The sequence below is a fragment of the Armigeres subalbatus genome, chromosome 3, assembly GCF_024139115.2.
Source record: "Armigeres subalbatus isolate Guangzhou_Male chromosome 3, GZ_Asu_2, whole genome shotgun sequence".
NCBI lineage: Eukaryota > Metazoa > Arthropoda > Insecta > Diptera > Culicidae > Armigeres > Armigeres subalbatus.
In genome coordinates, this window is record NC_085141.1 from 287,025,279 (window position 1) to 287,052,992 (window position 27,714).

General features: G+C 40.4%; 1 protein-coding gene across 15 annotated transcripts in view; it reads right to left on the minus strand.

Annotated features, from left to right (window-relative positions):
* LOC134224745 (rab11 family-interacting protein 4B) overlaps nt 1-27,714 on the minus strand; it is a 330,754-nt gene continuing 303,040 nt past the window's right edge. For 14 of the 15 annotated variants that reach the window (XM_062704294.1, XM_062704293.1, XM_062704292.1 and 11 more), the window contains 4 exons: nt 14,458-14,744; nt 14,094-14,388; nt 13,731-13,769; nt 1-1,677 (listed from right to left, as the gene is read on the minus strand). In XM_062704294.1, the coding sequence (XP_062560278.1) occupies nt 1,558-1,677; nt 13,731-13,769; nt 14,094-14,388; nt 14,458-14,744 (741 nt within the window). In that variant the 3' untranslated portion in view covers nt 1-1,557. The remainder of the gene's footprint in view (nt 1,678-13,730; nt 13,770-14,093; nt 14,389-14,457; nt 14,745-27,714) is intronic. The other variant, XM_062704291.1, reaches the window with a different exon arrangement.

Genomic DNA, 27,714 nt, shown 5'->3' on the forward strand with positions numbered 1-27,714 from the left:
TAGTCTTTTAGTCAGTTTTTATTTGTTCATTCATCATTGCTAATACAGTACCGTTTAGTATAGTAGAACGCTATTTTGGCATCCAATTTAAAATTGATTTTTCATTCTTACTATAACTGTTGATATTCTCCCTTCAATAAAGAGCATCGCTATTAGTCCTACATTCACTAATACATAAGAAGGTAGGTAGTATATATTAACCTATAAAGGGTGTTTTTGTTCTTTTTGCATCTTGCTGTTAGTTCCTACGACTTAACCGCTTTTTCATCATACGTCCTTTCACATACGCCGTATGTCCTTTGAAAAAGTGTAAACACATGTTAAATAAGGCTAAATTTTCAGTTAAACACAGAGCCATACAGACCAATGTTAATTTGTTGCTGATTGTGTAAATATTTGTAAGAATCGCAACAGCTTTTTACTTTTGTAACTAACGACCGACTCTCGGCCTGACCATTTTTCATTCAGCAATGACGGCAATCTTCAATAAATTGTTACAACATACATAAAAGTAGGTAAAACAGTTTGATTTATCGCTTTTTTACGACAGTTGTGTATGTCTTGAGCGAGCAAGGAAATATATTTACAAAAAACTTCAACCAGAGGATATTCACAGTTCATTTTTGAAGGCAATTATGTTCAATGTAGCTAGCTACAAAGTAAAATGGGAAACACATGAAAAGGTTTTCATTGAAAGCACCAACGATTTACTTTTTATACCTTTTTTCTTTTCTTTAAACTTGTACAAAAGATATAATCAGAGCTGAATCAATTATTTCCAGAAAACAGGGTTTCAGTAAAAGTTGTTTTTTTTTTATCGATATCACCTGTGTGTTGAGCTAATTGAAGTTGAATTGAGCATCGAATGCAATATCTTTGCACAGCATTCGACAAATCTGATAACAGTTATTTTTCGAGTATCTTTTTGTAATTCTCTCCGAATTTCTACCATTTGCTCTGATTGATATAATAAGGCAGACGACTGACAAAAGTAATTTTGTTTTTAAAAGAACAAAACAAAAAATCAAATACGAGCATGTCTGAACAAGGATTGGAAAATTAAAGATTTATATAAAATACAAATATATAAAAAAGAACATCCTCGTTAGCTTAGTCGCCGAACACACGCTACAGTGTTGGTGTGGATGTAGTTCCTAAGTCTAAATACATATAAAATATATTGCTTGTGTAAGATGCGGTTTGTTTCTGCCTTCGAACGCGTTGCTCTCAGCGGGTTCGTTTATAACTTAAATATGCAAAAGATATCCTAAATCCTTCAACTCCTTGCCTAAAATACATCCTAAATCGCTCCGTGGGACGTGACAGTTGCGTACTTTCTGGGAGGGAGGGATTCTGCTGCTTTGTCGTCGTTCTCTCGTCATCAATCACATCTTATCATCACAAACCGCCGTGACGGTGGCTGTAGTTACATACTGATTCTAAGTAAGGTCGAACAAGGTTGCCTCCGTTCAACTTTCATCGTCGAGAATATCTTCAACTTGTTCGTCCCTGTGTTCCTAATCTGGATAAGACATGCCCGGGGCCGGCGATGAGCGATTATGCCGCCTTGACTTCGAGTAGCTGCGGATAGTGTTCGACCACCTGGAGCAGCATCGTTTCGATGTAGTGTTTCAGTCGGCGGTTTTCCTCCTCCTTGTCCTGGAATGCGATCTGGAGCTGGAATTTGAAGGAGAAACAAAAATTGGTTGGTTATTCAGCAGATAGGATATGCTGCGATGTAGTTGGGGTGGGGTTATAAAGCGTTAATATTTTCAATTGTGCGCGCAAGTTCTAAAAGCTATGTGAAGTAGTTCAATCAAAGTTAATTGCTTATATTCCGGGTATTGGACCATCCGACTTGGACATTTATTCACTATGTTCTGAAAACTCCAATGTGAATATGTACATTATGTGGAAGATTTTGATTTGAAAAATGTATTCGAAGTAACCACTTTCATTCGATGGGACTCGAACCCACGACCCTCAGTACGCTAGTTTGGTGCTTTTAACCAACTAAGCTATGAAGGACCTCGAAGGTCCTGAGTTTTCAGAACATAGAAAATATGTGAAGTAATTATTCGTCGAATTTAATACTAAGTTACACGAGCTAACTAACGGACAATCATGTCATATCAGCTCAAGTGAATATTAGGTCAAGCGGTTCGTGATCGTAGCTATGTCTAAATAGGTTCTGGAAGAATCCGCGGTAGCCGGGACAAAGCTTATTACATAATGATGGGTGAAGCCGAAAAAAAGCAGAATCAGTAGCTGGTTAAAATTTGAAGTATAAAAACCTGAATAATTAGACGGAGTTAGTAACAAATACCGATAGATTTTTCACCAAACATGACGACTTTTTGTTGTCATTTGACAAACCTTTTTAAACACAATTATCATGAGGCAATTTTTCCAATCCGCAGGCTTATTTGTTAAAATTGTCATATATTATTAAACACGCAATTACATCTTTACGTAATGTTCTACAATAGACAAGGGTAACAAAATTTCAACAAAACAAATCCAAAAAATGATATTGATTCTATATATCACAAATAACCATGGCTCCGTGAAGTGTTATACACGCCTGAGCCTACCAAATAAATGAACTTAAAAAAAAAAACAAATCCATAAGCTTGGCACGGAAAATGCTGGGTAAAGCGTACGATTGGTACTTCGCGTACCTGAAGGAATAAACTAAACCCCATCTCGCGGTCCTTAGCCTCTTACACAGCAAATCCTATAACTCCTCGTGGTGCTGGCAGGGATACGAGCGCCCTTAGGGAAGATCGAGTAACCAGTGAGAACTATGGTCGTATGCTGACAGTGGAAGGGGGGGGGGGGTTGTCTCCGCAAATCTTACCATGCGTATTTTCTCCATGTTAGGAGCGGCTCACAACAGTATCAGGTCACCTGATTCAGGTGCGGCTGATTATCGTCCGCAAAGACCACAGTTGTGTTTACGTTTCGTCGCGTTGGCGTTATTTTCTCCCGGACCCCTTGGTGGCCAACTCGGACGCGGGAAAGGTGTCGAAGTGCACTACACTTGAAGTAACCCCTCCAAGCAGCTTTTGCAGAGCAACGTATATTCGTCGTAGTCAATCGACGATGCTGGAAATCCACCACAGCAATCGCAGCTGCCGCAGGTGCAAAAAGCGGAAGGAGAAGTGGCCGCCGGAGGAACTCTAAGTAGAGCTCGAAGGTTGCGGCCTGAAGCCAGTGGCTGTACACAAGATCGCTCGTCACGACAAGGCGAGATATCTGACCAGCTTTACCTGGTCCATCTGCTGAGCAGGACACATGTTTCACATAAGTTACTGCAACTCATATGTGAACAGAATTAGTCATAATCAAGTTGCTGCAATTATTTTGTCTGACTTATGCTGCTCGGACTTGAACACGACTCAACCACCTGGAAGGACCTGAAGCTAGTCCGCGTTATAAATTACACCGTTGACTGAGAGCGATATCGGCCAGTTCACCGAAACGTCACGCAGTGCACCAACTGCTTCAGCTTCGGGCACGGCACCAAGAACTGCCGCATGTAAGCCGCGCTGCAACAAGTGTGGCGAAACTCATCCAACCGACAAGTGCGATAAAATGGAGGTGGCCAATCCCAAGTGCGCCAACTGTGACAAACATCAGGCTACAACCAAGGACTTTCCAAAGCTGGCGGAGTTCCTGGAAATCCGGGAGAAGGCCTCTACCAGGACTCTGCCGAAGAAGAACCGGGTTCCTGCTCTCAACGAAGTGAACATTCTCACCACCCCTGCTCCCCGTCGGGCGATTCCATTCCTCCCACCTTTGCAACCTCACAAATGGCTGGCGGTCGCTGCAGCATCGCTTCAAGCTCTAACACCACACGCTCCATCCACTAGCGAATGGCCCCCACTTCCTCCCCCTGGATTCCGTCGTCAGGACAATGAGCCCCTTTCCGGCCGAAAGCGACCCACCTCTACACATCGGAGCAGCTAGTTCCGATTTTCACCCAACTGGCAACGCGACTACGCGGGTGCAAAACACGCTTCGACCAGATCTTCACCCTGGGCATGTTCGTCATTGAAAATTGCTGCTAGGGAACGACCCAGACCCAGGTCAATTGGAACGCTTGCTCACTTAAGAGCAAAATCATTGAGCTGGTTGGTTTCCTCGACGAGAGAGAGATTGGCGTGGCCTTCATCACGGAAACGCCTTTGAAGCCCGAGGTGAGTGTACATATTCCGGACTTCCGTGTGGTGAGACTCGATCGGTCCAACTCCAGGGGAGGAGGTGTGGTTATCGCGCTAAGGAGTAATACCAATTGTCGTCTGCTGCCAAGTCTCCAACTCAAGCTCATCGAGGCCGTTGGGGTAGAAGTTACTATTTCCGTCGGCGTCATCACCCGAAGCGAAGGAGATTGATGAGACATCGGCCGTCCTCCGTAGAGACATGGTGAAGCTTACGCGGCATCATGGCAGGCGATCTGAATGAAAGACACCAAGCCTGGGGAAACTCAAAAAGCAATCAGAACGGCATAATATGGAGTAGCGATCTGAAAGAAGACCAATAGACTAACGCAAAATGAACTCCCCCAAGAAATTATGACGTTTGAGCGGGTCGCATAATGAACGCAAAATGAACTTTTGTTCGAGAAAACGACCCGCTCAAATGTCAAAATCCGTCGGGTGAGCGAATTCGATGAACTCCTGCATATACACCATCCTGAGCCCGGATTCACCCACCCGCCTGAGCAGAACCGGGGTTCATTCGACGCTCGACCTGTTCATCACGAACATGGACAACCACATATCGCAGCCGGTCGTCTATCAGGAGCTCAGCTCGGATCACTATCCGGTGGTGGCCGAAATCGGTTCGTCGATCAACCGTCACCAACTCTCCAGAAGGAACTACCATCGAGTGAACTGGCAGCGGTTCCAGCAGTGCGTTGACACCACCATCGACTACGAGGTGCGTCCGGAGACGCCAGAAAGTATCGACCGCCAGCTGTGCGCCATCGAAGAAGCAATCCCGGTGGCCAGCAATCAGCAGCATGTTCCAACGGCTCATCAGGTAAGCAACACCCCAACCATTGACACCCTCACCAAAGATCTCATTCGTCTTCGCTTTCCTGGTTCGCAGACAGTACCAACGTACTGGGCTGCCTGCACTCAAAACCCGTTGCAATTGCTTGACAAATGTAATCCAGGCCAGAATGGTTCTCAATAAGATCCGCGCCCTCCCAGACAGTGCCAAGCAGTGCGGCCCATTCCACCTTTGATGGAGATCACAGCTGGGGAATGGACGGCCTATATCAAATCATCAAAAACATGAAGGCCCCAGGCATCGACAGCATCCTGAATCTCGAGCTCAAACATATGAGTGCTCCGTTATACGAGCACCTTTCGCTGCTCTTTAATCATTGTCTCCGTCTCAGCTACTTCCCATCGTCCTGGGTCGAGTCAAGTACGAGACACTGAAGACGACCTTACTGTTGAGGTCGAAATACGTATCTGTCAAAGGTACAATAAAGTAGTGGAATTAAATGGAATTGTATTAAAAGCTTAAAATAATTTCGTATCCGCCATGGCTTTACTCGATGTCTAGAAGGCATTCGACCATGTATGGTATAATGGCCTGGTGTACAAACCCAGCTACCTGTTGAAAATCATCAACAATTATCTGTCGGCAAGGACATTCCAGGTCTCTATCAGCGGAGCGAGTTCCAATGCGCACAACATCGTTGCAGGCATCCCACAGGGCAGTATCCTCGGGCTCGTTCTTCTCAATCTGTTCACTTCCGACAGGCCAGATCCTCCAGAAGGCGACATTCTGTCTCTGTTCGCAGATGACATCTCCATCGCCTACCAAGGTAGAGTGGTCAGAGTGCTAGTAGCAAAACTCCAACGAGGCCTGAATGTCCTGACAGAGTACCTCACCAGCTGGAAGATCTGTATCAACGCGGTGCAGACCCACGTCATCATTTTCCCTGTAGAATCATCCTCAATGGCACGACTGTGGAATGCTGCCCAAATAGTCCCGCTCCCTAGCAAATTTGGCATTCATCTTTTTCTTGTGGAGCGCTTCACTTATTCTTACTCACACTCAAAATAGCCTCTACGATTTTCGTCACATACAAAGTTTGCTCTTTGTGACGGAACACCCATCATACTTAACTAAGAGCAATCATTTTTTTTTCCTGAAGAAGACATCGAACCCTATGTCGAAACGTTGGACAACATTTAAAAATTTGTTCTAATAAATCAGACTGCATAGCCAAAAAATCTCGAAAATCAACACTACGTAGAAGTAAACAACTAGAAATGATAAAAAAATAACAATAAGGTTTTACATCAAATAAACATAACCTCAAAAACTCAATAGAATGAACTCAATTTGACATTTATCGGTGGTAGGTTAATGAGGTTCATCCTATCTCCCGCAGCATGCGGATGAATCTTTGTTTATATACAAACCACCGATACCTGTCAAATATGGAAGAAATTCACCAGGACGCAGCCGTGGCTACATAAGTGTGACGTCACACTGTGAAACCATATGCCCATTTCGCTCAGATTATGACGGTTCTCAATGCTCGATTGGCTCAAGATCTCTGAATGTAGGATCCCATTTCGCTCAGATTATGACAGTTCTCAATGCTCGATTGGCTCAAGATCTCTGAATATAGGATCCCTAGCTCAACAATTTCAACTCACATCGTGTTCATATGTCGTTATTATATCAGTAAAAACTTCACTTGAAATCTGAGCAAGATCGACGAATTTTAAGTAGCTTGGAATTTTTTGTGTTTTAAGCTTAAAGAAAAATTTATAATAAATCGTCTGTCAGTTTGCGAGGAAAAATAAAAAAAAAAACAAATTTTATCTCACATGAAATGAAACTTGAAATAGTTCAGCGTAGTTGATTTTTATAATAAAATACTTAGTATACGAGAAAGGCAAAACCTGAGTACGATGTAGGAATTTTAGGTAAATTAGAGCGCCCACCTAATAACATAAAACGAATAATACGATCACTTTGAATGTTAGCAAAATGAATCATGTAAACAATACAAATAAGTTTAACCTTCAAGAACTCGCATCGTTGTTAAAAGTTGAACAGATTCATTCACAGCAGGCAGGGGTGTGATTGCGTGATTGATCCAGGGCCAAGCGAGTCCCAGAGGGGTTTATCAAGTTTTAAAGTTTTGACTTAAGCACGTTTTCGAATAAAAACAAAGATTTAAAAAAATGTCCCGCGCTGGCATAAAATATATCTGGTCACTTTAACTAATTGCAAGTTTTCGCCAGGAGAAGTTAAATGCCGATAATTAGCAATCACTGCGTACGAACCAATCACCCAAAATGAGCAGGTGAATTCGGGTATACCACCCAGAATCTGGATACCAAAAACGATGTTGGGTAGAGCGCTACTATACCGCGGATGACAGGCGTTTCACCCTCCTGGGGGCAGCCAACCAATCACGAACTCGACCCTTGGCGGAGACCTCGTCGGAGTCAGTGCACTGAACACAATCATCATCCTTATAGTAAATGATTTGTCACCCAGGCTGTCTTCAGAAAGCATCCGCTTGTTTCCATATAACGAAAATGACTATATGTTTCGCTTCCGTGTAACCGAAAGAAAATCATCTCATGAAGAGATGACTACTGTTTTGATTTGCAAAGTTTGTTCCTTTGTTTTTTGAATAGCACGTCAACCGTAAGAACATCATCCCAAGTGTGAATGAAACATGATTCGAGCTTGCCCCACAACGATTTCCATTCGCTTATTGTGTGATTTGTGAATGTCAATTGTATTGATAGCGTGATAGTGGGTCGTCACCATTTTGGAAGTAATAGTGGAGCGGGGTGGAATCCGTGAATTTTTTTTGTTAATTTAGTGCGGTTGAATATTTGTAATGTTAGATCTATATTGTAGATCATACCGCGATGTTTGCGTATCGGATAACATGATTCTCAAGTTGTAAGTAAAACTACGGTCGAAGATTTTTCCATTGATTAATAAGATAAACGTTTTTTAGAACCGTGAAGATGCGCAGTCAAGACCGCTTTTCTTGCGAGACATTTGTTCCGGTTGTTCCTTCAGCACCACCCAAGCCGCTGCAATTTGTTCCAGATAGCTCATGTACCACTCAGTGGCTCTTGGATCCGGATCCTTCTCCTCCATGTTGGAACCAGAAACTGTAGGAGTTTGTCCTGGATTTTCCGAGTGTCATACTCTGGCGGCAGATCTGTTCGCCTTTGGATATTTGCTGCTGGCCTTGCATCGAAGCAAACGCAGGAATCCGGAGCTGCAGCAGCTAGTGAAAAATGTGTACACGACAATGTTTCCCAAATATTATGGTGTGAGATATATTAAATGTTAATTTCTAAATAAAATGGCATGAAATCGTGAAAAAGCAAGCGTTTTTCTGTATTTTTTTAATCCCAGCAGGTATTTTCTTCAAGCAAACTTTCTCTCGAAATCTAAATATAATGCATTTATTTGCCATATTTCCATCATCATACTGTAGTCTTACGAATCATTCATATACCATTCAGCAAATCATTCAGCCATCGGATGATTTTCATTCAGATGAGTGTCATCCGATACCGCAAATAACCAAATGCAAATCTTCTGGAAATGGGATGACAATCGTTAAGGGGCAGTAGCAACACACTTATCAGTCATTCTTGGGAGGAAGTTTTAGTTCAGTGTGGAAAGTACTACTGAACTGTCAAATAAGTTCATTCGACGAGGACCGAATTCATTCGTGAGGTCATGCTGCAGGACCTAATACGGAGACGGAAAATCGATTGAAGTGTGTATGGCGGTTGCAGGGCGAAATGTACACTATTAGGTTCTGCAGCATGACGTCACGAATGAATTCGGTCCTCGTCAAATGAACTTTTTTGACAGTTCAGTAGTACTTTCCACTGACTCCGACAATGTTCGAGTTCGTGATTGGTTGGCTGCCCCCGAGTCCAACGCGGAGTACTACTAATCTGTCATCAGTTTGAGGTTAGATACAGACGCTGCAGAACCTAATGTCCGGGTGTTTGATCTCCATCCGGAAATCACTGACAAAGAACTGTCCTCGGTATTTGAAAAATATGGAAAAATGTATCGAATTGTGCGTGAAAAGTTCGCTGCAGGCTTGGGTCTCGATCACGTGTACACGGGCGTGAGAGGTGTATAAATTGACCTTGAAGATGATATTACGTCATCGATTAAGGTATGCAATAGGAAAGGAAATGGTTTCCTACGATGGACTGAAAAACAATCGGAAAAACACCGGAAGAATTCCTGTCCAGAAAGATTGAATCGGGAATAGTTAGAAACATAGACCAACACCAGAAGCCGGATCTAATAGTTGATGAAATTATTGAATGCGTGGAAGAAGTACTCGAGGAGGAACCTGAGCTGGACCTGGAAAAGCAGACACTGGAACAACAACATGCAAGAATCGATGACGATGCTATTTATCGTACATGTGGTATTCCGAATGCTACCCAGATGGTAACCAAATTCATAGGAACAAACTCGGAAGCTAGTGGCGAACCAGCGTCGGGCACAACTCGCTAAATCTGGATCGACGGAGCATCATCTCTCAAAAAACAAGCTTTCGCAAAAATAAAAAATAAATGATTTTTTTATGTTTTACTATGTAACAATATGAACGAAATAAAGGCTTGGTAATTTTTTTTATAAAGCGCCTAGGCCTTTAAATTAACCAGTTAAAAAGAGAGAAATAGTGGAAACGAGCTGAGTCGATTGGTATATAACACTATGGGTCTCCACCCTTCAATAAAAAGTTCGATTTTGGAGCAGTTTTTTAGCCTTTCCGTATACTTAGTATACAAGAAAAGCAAAAACTAAAGCTGAAGGGCCAGGTGGCCAACCACTTAAACTGAAAAATTGTATCAACACAAAAAAATGAAAATAAATTGAAGTAAAGTAAACAAAAACACTTAAATGGTGCTGAGTACAGGCAGTCGAAGACAAGGCAGCGGAGTAGATGACTACGTCAGTTCAGCGGACGATGGAAGCCAATCAGCCCCCACTTTGAGGGAAGTTAAGGAAGCCACCCAACAGCAAAAGACCAATAAAGCAGCTGCTAAGAGTGGTATCGGAGCTGAGTTCATCAAGATGGGCCTGGAAAAGCTGGCCAGAATCTGGAAAACAAAACAGCTACCGGAGGAATAGAAGTAAGGGGTCATATGCCCCACATATAAGAAAGGCAACAAGATGAAGTGTACACGGAACCGCGAAACAACTCACTTTATGTTTCCTTTCACTTAAATTCGCCCTTGTGTGGAAGAAGTCAAAAATAAGTAAGATGCAAGTGAGAACTTTGCCTTTACTCCCGTGTTGAATTTTCACCCACTATGAAGTTTCACCAACTTAAATTAATGTTATTTCCACTCACCCAAGACTATGGTGAAAACAACTCAAATTTGGCTTCTTCCACGAAACAACACACTTTAGGTCGATGCAGCTCTCTTTGTTTATAATATCATTCATGAGAGGGAGTGAGAAAACTACCTAATATTGAGTTAAAAATTTGAACTTCGTACTCAAAGTTGAGTTTTTTAAACTTTTTCTTCAGGTTCTTTATTTCTCCTGTGTAGGATTTTCGAGCGATTAACAACCTTAAGGGCAAGCCTCCAACCTCTTCATATGGGATAAATATGCGATTGTGGGCAGTTACTGGTATGATAATTTCATTGACTGGAGCTTGGCATTATAGGATTGCAAAACTTAAATAAAATATCACAATAGGTTCTACAGAGATAAAAATCATCGGAACAAACGTACGTACTTAACCAGTTAAATGCTAGAAAAAAAAGTGTACTGATACCTAAATGAATTGCTAACAATATTAAAATAATAAATATATAATTAAAAAAAATATTTAAAAAAAAAATTCAAGCTCTTTTAGTGGAATGTCGTCAACTGTCATAAGAGTACTTTCTATTTAATTCCACCAAGTTTTGTAATCTTTGTAGATACGTATTTTGACCTCAACTGTGACGCCGCCTTAAGTGTCTCGTACTTGACTCGAAAGTCGAGTACGTAACATTGAAGACGGCTTCACAGTTGAAGTTAAAATACGTATCTGTAAAGATAACAAAACGTGGTGGAATTAAATGGAAAGTACTAAACTCGTCTTATAGCAGTCAATTTTTTTAAAATCTTTTTTATGGTGATTTTTTTGCTGGTGAAGTTTACTTCCCCCACTCGCATAACAATCCCATTTGACTTTTCATCACTTTTGAGTTAATTCGATGATGAGTGTTCATTTCTAATGTACTATCGAAATTCAAAATAAAATTGCTATTTTGTATGTCTATGAGTGAAAAAAATGTAAGTACCCGCATAACAGTCCCAATAAGAATTTACATGATCTGATTGCACAAAATTAAACAATGTTTCGATCAAACTAAATCTTTTTACAGTAATCTATCGAAAGATGAACAACTCAGATTCCACTGCGATTCGATGCGAACTTCAATGGCTATTATCACAGTATGTGAAAAAACGACATGGGACTGATATACGAGTGGGGGCAGAATCATCACTTAGCTTAACAAATAACATAATATCTAATTTCTAATACTAGTTTACGCGTTGCAGTTTTAATTACTCCTTTCCGCCTACGATCGTTTTTTAAAATATTTATTTAGGAAAAAATTATCTTTTAAAAAAGTTCTAGTCAATAGTTCTTTGGTACAGCCAAAATTAGTGAAAAACCAAAAAAAAGTTTTTAATTGTGAATCAACTATTTAGACACGAAACTGGGGATTCATATATGTAATCTAATGAATCCATAAAGATGTACCAAATATTACTTTTTGTTGATAAGAAAAATATTTAAAGCTTTTAGTGGAATGTATTTACTTGTCATAATAAAATGTAGGGTTAGGCGGGGCAAGATGGGTCACGGGGTAAGATGGGTCAGGTCCGTTTTTGACCATCGTGTACATTTTCATGTGGAGATTATGACTTTGTAGGAGGAATAATTTGGTTCTACTTTATTATCACTCGATTTGATGATAAAATTTTATTTTGGTAGAGTATGGCAAGGTAAAATATTTTTCAGCATTGTTTCTTATGCGAAACACACTTCCTATGAAACGTGTAATCTCGTCGAGCAATGTAAAATTTAAACATTTTTAGTAACATAGTGAACGTATTATAAGTAATGTAGGTGATGTTATATTAACTGCGTTGAAATAAATAAATTTGATCGAAAATTAGACATTATAACATGTACTTACAAATGGGGCAAGATGGGTCAGCACATACTGAAGGGCATAGTTCGTATTCAAAACATATTTTCCATTGCTGGTTTAATCATTTTAAGGTCACTTTTGACATAATGATGTTAATTTGTTTATAGAAAATGTCTATTTTTTGTTTTTAAGAAAGCAATACTTAGACGGCTTGTTTTCAAAAGAATTTGCAGACATTTTTAAATGTAGAGCCATTTCTTCATCCAAGGCTTAAAAAATATTGTTTGTTCAATATAATCATTGGCAATAAAGCTATCTATCTGTGTGCAATTCAATATTGGGAATAAAAACAATATTAATTGCAGTATTTAATGGTGACCCATCTTGCCCCGCTGTTTGACCCATCTTACCCCGCCATTTTTTGATTGACAGCAAAATAGACTTCTACTTTAATGACTCGAAATGGAATCAAAAGTGGAGTTTTTGTTATTTCATACCCCTGGCTTACAGATTATGAGCTATTTTTATATATCCATGTTGAAAAGTTGAATTAAAATGTTTTTGTTTTGAGATATGCAGGGTTCGCCTTAGGCGACCCATCTTGCCCCATCATACCCTACAATAAAGTTGTGGCATTAAATGGAATAGTACAAAAGAGTCTTATGACAAGTACGTTTTGTTCAGAAAAATTATTTAAGCTCTATTAGTGGAATGTCTTCAACTATCTAAGACGGGTTTAGGACTTTCCAGATACGTATTTCGACCTCAACTGTGAGGCCGTCTTCAGTGTCTCGTTCTTGACTCGATAGTTGAGGTCGAATAACGTATCTGTAAAGATAACAAAACGTAGTGGAATGAAATGGAAAATACTAAACTCTTCTTAGACAGTTGGTTACTTTTTGTTGTTCAAACAATTCTATGGAAGATGGAAGGTAAAAGGTCCTCTACAGATACCATGGGCGGGAAGGGTTTAAACACTCCTCAATCCGGTAATGTAGGATATTCTATATGAACCGCATGCATAAATAGATATTATAATTTTCCGTTCATAGGATACAGTAGTTAGTACTAGAAGGCGCCGAACTGTTAAGGTGATTATAGAATGAAGCCAGATATCGGCCATTTTGTAAACCACGTGCTTTTCCAATATTTTTTTCAAGAGCACGAGATGAAAGAACCATAACGCGTATGGGGCTGAAATAATGGTAGATCGTTTGCTTAGTTATGCTGAACAATCATAATTTGTGTTTCGGCACTGTACGAAAACTATTACGCCAGATTTAGGGGTTTGGAAATGTATGTAGATAAACGTGTGGTGAATTTGAAATTCACCACGGGCTTCATTTTATAATCACCTTAAAAGCGAGAAACATCCCATCACCAAAAGAAGCACCTCTTCATCACATTACCACTGTAACACAGAGAGAAGCCAAACAAGTGGATAGTATTCACAGATATTCAGTAGAAATCAATTCAGCAAACATTAATGCCTATTAGACTCGGTACGCCATAACTAACCTGTGTTAATGACGCTAATGTCGTCGAATCAACGGTATCCTGTGGAAAAAAGAAAACGTATAACAAAAAACGATACTTGAGGTGTTGCGAGCGTGACAAATAGAGACAGTCGAACAGTGAGAAGGAAGGTGGGAACAGGACAAACGAAATGAAGCCCCCAAAAGTTAAAGGTGTTCTTGATGGTGATTCAAGGTGGTTTAGCTAGAACCTGCTTCTAAGATCCATAATCTAAAACAAATACCTCTATCACTTCTGAAGCGTGTGTTTATGGCGCACAGCGGCAACAAGCTAACGTGTTTAATAGCTTGTTCCTACCAGCCGATATCTATGGAAAAGCAAAGCACTAGAATTAATGTCACCCACCTGATTTTGACTCATGGCTTCCAGTTCCTGTGCGAGACTGTTGGATGTACCGTTGAGCAGATTTCGTCCTTCCTCGACTCCCTTGGTTAGCACCATCGCTTGCAGTTCCTCGTTCGCTTCCTCCAGTTGTTTGGATTTCTGTCGCAGTTCTTCCATTTCCTGATGTAGCTCTTCCAATCGCAGGGATTCAGGCGATGTCGTCGGCAGGGCAGGGCCACGTTCCGTACGGAGACGCTCACACTCCTTGCCCAGTTCAACCATCAGATCCTCGGCTGCCTGCTTGTCCGCTTTGTGTCTGAAAGGATTAGGCATGACGTGAATCAACAGATGTCCAAATTGCAAAATTTCAACTAATGATGAATACTTCTTCTCATTGGCTTTCGCCTCGGCCAGCTCCTGCTGGGCGATCATCAGATTGTCACGCGTCTTCTCCAGCTTGTCCTCGGTGGCATGCAGATCGGCGGCTTGCTTGTCGCACTGTAACCGCAACCGGGAGATTTCCTCCCGCAGCTGGTTCGCTTCCACCTCGATCGTCCGTATCCGGATCTGGCAGTTTTCGTTCTGTAGTTTGGCTTCCCGTTCGACCCGTGCCAGCAGTTCCCGGTGTCGTTTTTGCTCCTCGGCGAGCCGCTCCTCCGCCCGCAGTTCCGTCTGAAAGTTAAAAGATTGAAGTATATGTAGATTTGTCTTACTTGTATCACTACAAAATGTTTGACGAAATAATCTTATACATTTGGAAGGCGGCTTAAAAATGGAATGGTCTTCTCCGAAAATCAAGAATATAAATATTCTTGTTAATAAGTTGGGTCGTTTGTGAACCGTGCTCACGAAGCTGTTAATCGGTATTACGGAGAAAAAGAAAAAAAATGGATTGCTTCACGGAAATAGCGCGCAGAGTTAAATCCCCGCATAGAAAAAGCCATGCATAACGTTGAGTTCAAACATTAAACTAAATGAGCTATCATAAAACCCAATAATTTGAGTGGCCTATACCTACGTAGTCATGGAAGGGTTTACTAATTAAATTGAAAAGAATGCTTTTGTATAATAGTTTTGAGAGTTTATATTGCTCATAGGGTAACGGTACCATTAGTTTAAGCTAAGCTAAGCTAAGCTCATAGGGTAACGGTACCATTAGTGGAGGTATTAGTAGATCAACAAAAGAAAATATTTTTAAAAAATTGATAATTATGGGAAATTTACTGCTTTAATATTTTAGTCAATAGATAAACTAATAATTTTGCTAACAAAAATGAGATATATGTCATTTAACATCAACAATTACCAAATATTGCTTGCACTACTATGGGTACACTGTTTCTTTAGTGTGGGTAAAAATTAATTTTGGTTCCCATAGTGGTGCTATCTATTAGTTTCTTAGGAGACTCGCCACTATTGGTACAGTTGCACCATTATAGGTGCAAGGGAGTCAATTTTGTTAAGGAAAATCATTATTTTCAATAGTTTTTCAAGCGAAATCTTAAGATAAGTTGCATTTAACAGGATATTTAAAGCACGGCGCATCAACTGAAACCATCGTAAAGTGTATAAATATGATAAATCTCACTAAAACCCCACTACACTATTGGTGCTACCTCCACTAAGGGTGCGGTTACCCTAATTGTAGGTTTTGAAAGCGGTTTATTGGACCTGTGCAACCCTCTGGTCTCGCAGCAGGATCGTCATGTCATGTCCAGTGTTGGAAGAAGCAGAGCTCATTGTGAAACCTCATCACATCTTAGGAAAACTTCACAACTCACAGTGGCCAGCCTAAAGAGATATCTATAAGCCCTTGCATATAGTTTCAACTTATATTTCCCATCCCTTGAATTGGTTTGATTGTTCAAGGAAAGAACTCGAAATTTTATTGGAAAAACAATAAAACATTGAGCTTTCCCAGAAAATACCCAAAGCAAACTGAAAGACTTTCCAATTTTTCAATTTATTGATTTGTTGCTTATTTGCCACCACCTTCGTTATCCAAAGTTCAGGCCTAAACTCCTCAAAATTCATCTTCTCTTCTTCTTCTTCTTCTTCTTATTGGCATTACATCCCCACACTGGGACAGAGCCGCCTCGCAGCTTAGTGTTCATTAAGCACTTCCACAGTTATTAACTGCGAGGTTTCTTAGCCAGGTTACCATTTTGCATTCGTATATCATGAGGCTAACACGATGATACTTTTATGCCCAGGGAAGTCGAGACAATTTCCAATCCGAAAATTGCCTAGACCGGCACCGGGAATCGAACCCAGCCACCCTCAGCATGGTCTTGCTTTGTAGCCGCGTGTCTTATCGCACGGCTAAGGAGGGCCCCCTTCTAATCTAGTTAAATATTCTTCAGACGACATAGGGGAACGGTTCGCCACTTCATCTTATAGCTCCTATTTCCATCCCATCAAAAACAAAGCAATGGAAAGGCATTTGGTTTGTTTGTTATTTTTGTGATTTTTTTCAGCAGTGAGCACGCATGTTTACAAAAAGAAGCGACGAATTTGGTGCCGTATTTCTTTGTTTAGCGATGAGATGGATATATGAACAGTGAGATGGAGATCGGAACAGTTCCCCTATATGAATATAAATGGAGGCGCTTTGACTTTTCCATGTTCGAAAACGCACATTTCACTCACACTTCGCCGTGTGTTCATGTTCGTGGGAAATATCGGCGAGAGCCTAATGGACTAAAGATCGAACAGGTCCTGGTCCATAGTCCAATCAAGCCTGATCAAATCGGAGTTGTCTACAACGAACATTCGTTCTCTCTTGCTAACGTTACCATTTGTGAATGTCTGACCAGATAACTCTGCAATGAAGTTGAGATCGTCACCGGAAGCTGTGACTGCTTGTTTTTCAGTAGCTTGAGTGGATGGTCTTCTGGTTAATTCGCATGTCTACCCCGAGATGACGATGATGTCGGACGCAGAATCATGCAGGAGCGTGGTGCGACACCATTGAGACGAACTAGAACGAATTTTTGTTAGCTACTTGAGTGTACTATTTGAGATTCACTATTCAATGACATTCTTCCAAAAGAAATCCAAGATGAGCTTGCTTGTCGTTCCTCGTCTGCTTTAAGCTTGGAAATCAACTTGGTACGGATATCTGAGTATCGGGATAATTGAAGTCCACAGATGAATCTCAAGGCCTTGAACTGATCGTTTCGCAAGGAATGCTTTGCAATGCTTGGTAACTATCGCAGTATACGAGGTGATATCGTTCGCTTCATTCTTGAGCTTGGAAACCGTTTCGTCGAGCTTGAAATCCAGGTGATGCTTAGGAAGTATACTGTTACCGTATTTTTCATGGACCGAAGAACTCAGCTTGTGTAGGTGCAGCTAAGCCTTGGCCGCGTCGTCCACGTGCCATCCATATGCATCGAAAACGTCTTCATAGCGTATGAGTCGTTGAAAAAACTACTCCACCGGGGTCGATGCCAAACCCCTGGAAACTGGCCAAAGACTTGATTTTGAAATCTATCATATTTCGAATTCTGATAGTTTACCTGCAGTGAGCGATCTGATAAATAATTATGGATCAGTTTAATAATGTACAGAGGAAAATTAAAATTCATCAATTTTACAATCAAACCTTCGTGCCAAACACTGTCAAATGTTTTCTCTATATCAAGAAGAGCAACTCCAGTCGAATATCCTTCAGATTTGTTGAGCCGAATTAATTTCGTTACTCTTAATAACTGATGAGTGGTTGAATATCCATGACGAAAACCAAGTTGCTCATCAGCAAAAAATTAATTGGCATTCATAAGAACCATCATTCTATTCTTTTCAAACAGTTTGCTTATTGAAGAAAGCAAACTGATTGGGCGATAACTAGAAGCCTTAGCAGGATTTTTATCCGGCTTCAAAATTGGAACAACTTTAGCGTTTTTCCATTTATCTGGGAAGCATGCCAATTGAGAACATTTGTTAAATAAATTAACCAAAAAGGATAAAGAGCTCTCAGGAAGTTTTTTGATAAGTATGTAGAAAATTCCATCATCACCCGGGGCTATCATATTTTTAAATTTTCTAGTAATAGATCTCATTCATTCATTTCATTTCATTAATTTATTTAGTCCACATCTAAACAGATAACACTGAATCAATTTGATGCCACAATACAAGGTTCGAGGCCGCATCTCTCCATCCTCGTGTACGCCCCTTACTCGCCAAGTCGTTTTGCACCTGGTCCGCCCATCTCGCTCGCTGCGCTCCACGTCGTCTCGTACCTGCCGGATCGAAGCGAACACCAGCTTTGCAGGGTTGCTGTCCGGCATTCTGGCAGCATGCCGAGCCCATCGTACCCTTCCAGCTTTAGCTACCTTCTGGATACTGGGTTCGCCGTAGAGCTGGGCGAGCTCATGGTTCATTATTCGCCGCCACACACCGTCTTCTTGCACACCGCCGAAGATGGTCCTAAGCACCCGTCTCTCGAATACTCCGAGTACTTGCAAGTCCTCCTCGAGCATTGTCCATGTTTCATGTCCGTATAGGACAACCGGTCTTATTAGCGTCTTGTACATGATACATTTGGTGCGGTGGCAAATCTTTTTTGACCGCAGTTTCTTCTGTAGCCCGTAGTAGGCCCGACTTCCACAGATGATGTGCCTTCGTATTTCACGACTAACATTGTTGTCAGCCGTTAGCAAGGATCCGAGGTACACGAATTCCTCGACCACCTCGAAAGTATCCCCGTCCCCGTCTATCGTCACACTACTTCCCAGGCGGGCCCTGTCGCTCTCGGTTCCGCCTACAAGCATGTACTACTTTGACTTCGAAGCATTCACCACCAGTCCAACTTTTGTTGCTTTACGTTTTAGGTGGGTGTATAGTTCTGCCACCTTTGCAAATGTTCGTCCATGTCATCCGCGAAACAAATAAATTTACTGGATCTGTTGAAAATCGTACCCCGGCTGTTCACCCGGCTCTCCACATGACACCTTCTAGCGCAATGTTGAACAACAGGCACGAAAGTTCATCACCTTGTCTTAGTCTCCGGCGCGATTCGAACGAACTGGAGTGTTCGCCCGAAATCTTCACACAGTTTTGCACACCGTTGCTTTGATCAGTCTGGTAAGCTTCCCAGGGAAGCTATTATCGTCCATAATTTTCCATAGCTCTATGCGGTCTATACTGTCGTATGCCGCCTTGAAATCAACGAACAGATGATGCGTTGGGACCTGGTATTCACGGCATTTTTGAAGTATTTGCCGTACAGTAAAGATCTGGTCCGTTGTCGAGCGGCCGTCAACGAAGCCGGCTTGATCACTTCCCACGAACTCATTCACTAATGGTGACAGACGACGGAAGATGATCTGGGATATCACTTTGTAGGCGGCATTAAGGATGGTGATCGCTCGAAAGTCCTCACACTCCAGCTTGTCGCCTTTCTTGTACAGGGTGTTCAATAAGTTCGAATACACTTTCAAAAAATGTTTTAAAATTTAGATTAAATTATTTCTTTTCCCAGTTCCATTTCATTGGAAGTATTGTTTATAAGGAACGTTTGTAACATTTCTTTTGGAATGACCTCTATTTTGTACTTCTTCACGAGCTTTAAACGTTTCTAAAACCCATCGCACGATCTGCATGGGCATTTCGTTCCAGATTTTGACAATTACGTCATGAACTGGTCCAAGTTACTTACCTTGTATTCGTACAGCTTTAACTTAATAAAGGACCAAACAAAAAAGTAAAGAGGGTTCAAATCCGGGAAGCTGGGAGGTCGCAATGTTTTGTCCAAAACGTCGATGAAATTTATTGCGGGTTTACTGTTGAGGGGGATAGCAACCTCAGACAGTCCCGGAAAGCTCAAGGAATTGCGCTCAAAAAAACTGAAAACAAAACTCCACAAATCAATTTAACCATGCATGGAATCTTTATTTCTTCGATTCATTTTCTCCTAACGGAGCCTAATCATCCTTCCATTCCTACTTTCTCTCTTCTTCCTATCAAAATCAAGTTCTTACATGCTAATCATCTTTCCTACTCACGGTACCAGCTACACGGGGCGTCCCCCAACTCTGGCGTCGTGAGCATCCCCGCACGATCCCATGATCAGCAACCAATCTGCGTCGATCGCACCTGCGCGATGTCTCGATGCCGAAACTCCAACGTTGTCCCTTACTCCAACACTCCACCTTCGATTCCTGATGTGAGCGGATTCTTAAACGGTGCTTCGCGATATCTCGGATCGGCCACGCTTCGTGTAACCGTTGTCTTTGCTCGCGTCTGGAATTCGGGCAGATTGGTACTCTTCAGCAATCGAGAAGCGGATGTGTGTACAAGCGAATCCCGTTACTGTGTCGTCGGTCCATAATGACCACCGTCCGTGAGTCAACCGGATTTCGATCGAGTTGGCTCAACAACAAAACCCCAGAGGGGTCTTTTTTCGGTTCTCGTGGATTCCGAGCTGCTCCAGTAACTGACCGCTTCGAGCTTTTGTTACGACGGTTTAGCTCCACGCGGCGACTGGGGAGAGTTCCTTCTTCTCAAATTCGTTGGTACGTCCGGCTTTGAGAAGCTTTATGCCCGCCGCCGATTCTTCTTGTCTCTTAATGACGACCGATCGCTCGTTTCCCGGGGACTCCCGGTTACCGACTCAGATGCACGAGGTTAGGTACACCTTTGTGAATCCTTCGAATGGTCACGAAAAAGGAGAGACTCCGTCTTAGCACTGGGCCACTGGGGGCATCAATCGTCCCCAAAACCTCAGTTTTGTACTACGCCGCAATGATTTTGACATTCAAAAACGGCTATTTATGATGCCCCAATCCATTTTCAACGCGCGTGATAAACAAACAACAAGTGACAGAATGTCAACACCACACACATCCGATAGCGTATATATACCGCTAACGCTGTCACCAATACTAATACAGAATATGTACATTGGGCTTACAAACACAATGATCAAACATTTGTATTCGAACTTATTGAACACCCTGTAGATGGGCATATAACCCCTTCCTTCCACTCCTCCGGTAGCTGTTCAGTTTCCCAGATTCTGACTACCAATTTGTGCAGGCAAGTGGATAGCTTTTCCGGGCCCATCTTGATGAGCTCAGCTCCGATACCATCCTTACCAGTTGCTTTATTGGTCTTTAGCTGTTGGATGACATCCTTTACTTCCCTCAAGGTGGGGCTGGTTGGCTTCCATCGTCCGCTGAACTGACGTAGTCATCTCCTCCGCTGCCATGACTTTCACTGCCTGTACTTTCAGCGCCATTCAAATGTTCCTCGTAGTGCTGCTTCCACCTTTTCATCACCACACGTTCATCCGTCAAGATGCTCCCATCCTTATCCCTGCACATTTCGGGTCCAACGTAAAACGAAGGCACGGCACAGTGTTTTATTTCGTCATTTTCACGATCGAAATTCAAAAACTCGAAAAGTGTTGATTTTGGATATAGGGTTTGTTCACAGAAGTTTCAAGATATTTAGGAGCGCATCTTTCGATAAAAACAGTTTGATGATTAATCCCCCTAAAAGTGAGTTTCCACCAGAATAAGATAGACACGTAGTGTCTTTCGCAAAGATTAGAGTAAATGTTAATACGAGCAACTTTGCTGAACATCCACGTTTCTATCTCTTATATATAATAAACTTAAGATGTTTTATGTAAAATCCCCTTTAAAATCCTATTTTTCATTCTAACTCTTTCCATTGATTTTTCCCATTTTCCGTCTCTTCTACAAAGTTGTTAAACAAGCAAAATTACATGTTTTTGCTGAACATTGTAATATTCCATCTCACATACAACAAAAGTTATCTCTAAATTATACATATTTTTAGAGGTATTTCCACTTGTGATTACTCCCTTAATTGCAAAAAGTCGCAAATTCCCTCACGATATGCTGAAAATCGCTTATTTCATTTTCATACTGACATTGAGATCTTTTGTCGACAAGAGTCTTCTCGAATGCTGTTTTAAAAACTTGTAATCCTATGATAATCCATAATATTTGAATAACTTTTGTTTTATAAGTGATAGAAAGTTACAATGTTCAGCAAAATCATGTAATTTTGCTGGTTTGACAACTTTGTAGAAGAGACGGAAAATGTGAAAATCATTAGAGTTAGTTTAAATTAAAAGAATGATTTTAAGGATTTCCTCATAAACCATATTAAGTTTGTTGTATCAATAATTAGAAACTAAGCTTCATCGCCGCATTTGTTATAACGTGAAATGTAAAGTTTGTAATACCAAAGGAAAAGTTGTTTCCAAATTCAACAGGATTTGTATTCGTTGTTCTCTTTGTCATCGCTTTCACACTTTCAATAAAATAGTTTAGTATCTTCCGGAAGCACCGTCCTTCGACTTCTTGGCTTTTGATATAACGGGACCCAACGATATCAGTGATCAATGCGGCAGTTCATCATTTGTCCTAAAAATTACCTGCAGTAGATGTTTCTGCTGTTTTAATCAAAAAACAAAAAGAAACGCTTCGACATGTGTGCTGTGTACATTTATTGTATTTTCGACATCACACAAATACTTACAGAAATTTGCATTCTTTGAATTATTTTTTTCATGAATATATATATATTTTAGGACAAACGAGGAACTGACGCATTGATCACTGATATCGTTGGATCCCGTTGTATCAAAAGCCAAGAAGTCGAAGGAAGGTGCTTCCAGAAGATACTGAACTATTTTATTGAAAGTGTGAAAGCGATGACAAAGAGAACAACGAATACAAATCCTGTTGAATTTGGAAACAACTTTTCCTTTGGTATAACAAACTTTTCATTTCACGTTATAACAAATGCGGCGATGAAGCTTAGTTTCTAATTATTGATACAACAAACTTAACATGGTTTATGAGGAAATCCCTTAAAATCATTCTTTTAATTTAAACTAACTCTAATGATTTTTCACATTTTCCGTCTCTTCTACAAAGTTGTCAAACCAGCAAAATTACATGTTTTTGCTGAACATTGTAACTTTCAATCTCTTATAAAACAAAAGTTATTCAAATATTATGATTTTTCATAGGTTTACAAGTTTTTAACACAGCATTCGAGAAGACTCTTGTCGACAAAAGTTTTCAATGTCAGTATGAAAATGAAATAAGCGATTTTCAGCATATCGTGAAGAAATTTGCGACTTTTTGCAATTAAGGGAGTAATCATAAGTGGAAATACCTATAAAAATATATATAATTTAAAGATAACTCTTGTTGTATGTGAGATGGAATGTTACAATGTTGAGCGAAAACATGTAATTTTGCTTGTTTAACAACTTTCTAGAAGTGACGGAAAATGGAAAAAAATATTGGAAAGAGTTAGAATGAAAAATAAGATTTTAATAGGGTTTTTACATAAAACGTCTTAAGTTTGTTATATATAAGAGATAGAAACTCGGGATGTTCAGCAAAGTTGCTCGTATCAACATTTACTACAACTTGGCGAAAGACACTACGTGTCTATCTCATTCTGGTGGAAAAATAATTTTCTCAACTCACTTTTAGGGGGATTAATCATCAAACTGTTTTTATCGAAAGATGCGCTCTTAAATATCTTGAAACTTCTGTGAACAAACCCTATATCCAAAATCAACACTTTTCGAGTTTTTGAATTTCGATCGTGAAAATGACGAAATAAAACACTGTGCACGGGTCAAAGCAAAGATTGTAACCGGATCAGTAGGTACAAATATCGCTGAGAAGTACTGTTGAGACTAAAATAGCTTCGGGTATTAAAAACTTCCTTCAGCAAAGAGAGGAAAGAACCGCACAGTACGAAAGCACGATGCGGTCTGGCCAAAGACTTGATGATTTTACGTTCCATTCATCCGTTGAACGGCGGAAATCTGTTGCTGCTGGTCAAGCGTAGAATGGCATTCGATTCTTCAACTTATTTAAGGTAAACCTTCTAAAAAAAAATTCATATTTTTTGGCGCCTGTAACTATTTTTTAAATTTAAAAACACTTAAAATAAATCACCGAATTCGGTAACATTTTACCGAAATCTCAACAGCAGAACTGTTCGGTAAATAATTTTACTGATTTTCGGTGATTTTGACAGTTGAACAATGGAAAAAATTACAAAAAATCTGTAAAATAATTACCGAACAGTTCTGCTTTCGAGATTTTGGTAAAATTTACCGAATACTGTGGAATGAGTTAAATGTGTATTACGAGTGGTGAATCATGTTGGGAATTCGAACTCAGGCCTTTGGAGAAAGCACCAGTATAGTATACCGAGAGTCGTGGGCTCAAACCTCACCGAAGAAAACAGGTAACCTCCGATACATTTTTCGAATTTATTTGTTTACATTTACCTTGCATATACACATCGAGTTTTCAAACATTGTAGCAAATTGTCGCTATTGAATGAAACAGTTATGAGTAATAACTTTTTGAAATATATTACAAAAAAACGTTGTCTATAGCAAAAAAAAACAATGTCGGAAATAGACTCTTCACAAAGATCTGAAAATGCGCACGTTTTAATTAAAAATTACCAACAAAACTTCAATCACTTATCCAACTCATTAAATTGGCCTTGGCATCGTTTTCAATTAGTAAAGCATTGTTCGTAACAACCCTATGATTAACTGTTTGAGGCACGCATTGTTCCATGCTTTCTCAGTTTCCTTTTCATGGCACATTATGCGACCGTAAACTAATAATCACCTAATCTTTCATTCGGAAAACAACCTCATGAATAGATTTTCAAATACTGCCGTTTGAGCAGCATCATGATTGGTTAATGGGCTCACGTGCCGCCAGCGGACTCAGCCTCAGCCTAACTGTGACCGAGAAGGAAGCCCATAGAAAGTGAAACCACGATCACCGCCGCTGCTGGCAATATATTGGAGACGCGCTGTAAACTATGCAATGCGATGCAGCAGCGCCGCTCCATTGAAGGTTGAACACGCAGGGAGGGCATCCACTATACACATTGCACAATGGTCACTCGATTGCATCGGACTTTAATCGGTAACATGTTGGCACTTTGGCAGCTGGTTCCTCCAGGGAATCCGATTCCATAATATCTGCGTCGGTACATTTTGGTTCGAAGCTAAATGCTTGTTGCCAAGAGTTAAGATTATGACCAGCCATTAAGGTATAATACACGTTGGATATTCATTTCACTGGAAACTGGAGCCGACAAAGCTATGCTCTGATGCTCCTTTGCAGCAAAACAGAGATTTAAGCTAGGAGTCGCAGCAACGGGCTGAAAGAAAATACCGCTTGGGTTCATGTTTCTATTTTTACGCTGGTGGTATTTTATCCCTCAAATATAAAATTTAGATTTCCAAGCCATGTTACAATTTATTAATTCGTATCGCATGTGATTATTTTATTTATTTTTACTTTTCTTTTACGTAATCCTTACAACATGAATTATTTTTAAAAAATAGTTTGATAAGTAAACTTTTTTTTCAACACGACTTCAAAGAGAGCGCTTAACTTTCAATCTTTGTTTTTTTTTTCTCGTTGCTACGCCACTGGGCTGTTGTAGACCCTAGCGAAAACAAATAATTTAAAGATTTAATTACCTCGCCTATTTGTTGCGTCTGAAGCTTCATATAGGTATGGCCCCCAGGCAGTCTATTGGCAAAGTAGATTACATACGGCGACGTACGGGCGGAGGTAATCGACGCAGTTGTGGGGGTGTTGCATATTCATGGCGGAGAAAATAGGAAATGGCGCAAAAGAGCTGATCGCAATAATTCGTTCGCGACATTGCATCGATGACGACGACAGCGATGGATGACGAGGAATTATGTATTATATGGAAAGAGGCGTCCCATGCGGAAAATAAGACAGTTTGATGACTTGTTTTTCCGGTCAATGGAAATGAGTTGGTGCACACTGACTAGTGACTATGCATGCACTGCGCTTGTTCGTGAATAGCAAGGTGCGTTCGATGACATCGTAGAGAAGGATGCATAAACGGCATGCCGTTGGTGCCGCTAATGGTAAATGCATCCATCACTGCCGGATTGATTGGTTTGTGTTTTGACGTTCGATTGTTGGACAAGGCGTGACAAATTTGTTGGCGGTGCGTTAATTGTTTGGGGAAGTGTTTGAAACATAGATAAAGTGAAGTGGGTCCAATCAATTTATCTCGTCTCTTTTTTTTTAATCTTTATTAAGGTGTTTTTTAATTTTAAATTAAGTTCAACACCGATTTATCTCGTCTCGACATTACGTAAGGAAAGTAATATATATAGCAAATGCTGCTATAATCATTGAATTGGAATGAGTTTAATGTAGTTGGTGGCATTTTAAAATTTTGAAAAATTGGAATAGCATAGGTAGGTATTGATAACATTCGCATTTAATTAAAAGGATGATTTTCTGTTGCAAAACTCATTAAGACAAACGCCTTTTAAACTCTAAGCACGGATGAATTACTCTGTGGAGACGCGTGGTACAACGTAGGGTGGTAGTTTTATGAAAGCGTTTTGCCTCGCGAAAACGTTGTTGAATCAAATTATGAACAAGCAATGGCAAGAGCAATTCGTTTGAAAACTTATTTTACATTGCTTTTGTTTAGCTTAGCTTGGCTCAGACTGATTGTAGATGTGAATGGTTGCTACTCCGTGATTTACCACTACTGGTGTAAGTTGCACTACGATTTAAGTGAGCGTGCTGTAAAACGCGCGGCTACAAAGCAAGACCATGCTGAGGGTGGTGCCGGTCTAGGCAATTTTCGGATTGGAAATTGTCTCGACTTCCCTGGGGATAAAAGTATCATCGTGCTAGCCTCATGATATACGAATGCAAAAATGGTAACCTGGCTTAGAAACCTCGCAGTTAATAACTGTGGAAGTGCTTAATGAACACTAAGCTGCGAGGCGGCTCTGTCCTAGTGTGGGGATGCAATGCCAATAAGAAGAAGAAGATTAAAATCAATTTGGGGCCATCCAGAAACCACGTGGTCATATTTTTGAAGATTTTCAACCCCCCTCCCCATGTGGTCTATCGTGGTCATTTGGCAGACCCCACTCCCCCTTTGACCACGTGGTTTTTTTTTTTCAAGCACAAAAATTTAAAAAAAACCTATGTAACTAAAACATATGGTTAATACGATCAATTTTGAAGATGGACAATTTCAACTGATTCAAAATCAAACTAAAACCCAGCATGGAAATTATAAATTATCATTATTTCGAAGATTCTATTTTTTCTCTAATAAATAATCTAGAGCTGGCTCATCTCTCAAAATTTCTAATTCTTCATTGAAATTTTATGTTGATATTGACTCGTGGAATCCATACCACCATACGTGGAATCCATACTAAACAAATTTTTTCGTTCACTCTGATGTCTTTCGAATAATTTCCTAAGGAACTTCTATTCCATATCTCGAATATGCTTCAGTCAATGGTGGACTCATAGAAGAATGAATGTATTATAGATCAATTATCATTTTGGAGTTCGGATCATTCGATTTATTCAATTAACCAAATTATGAATGATGTATGATATAATATCTCATTAGGTCCATTGGGTTGATATGGCAATTGTTATTTGTACAAGCTACTACAGACTTTTAGTTAAAAAATTATGATGAGCTTTTTAATGGAATGTCTTTACTTGTCATAAGACGAGTTTGTACCTTCCCATTTAATTCCATCACTTGATTGTACCTTGACAGATACGTA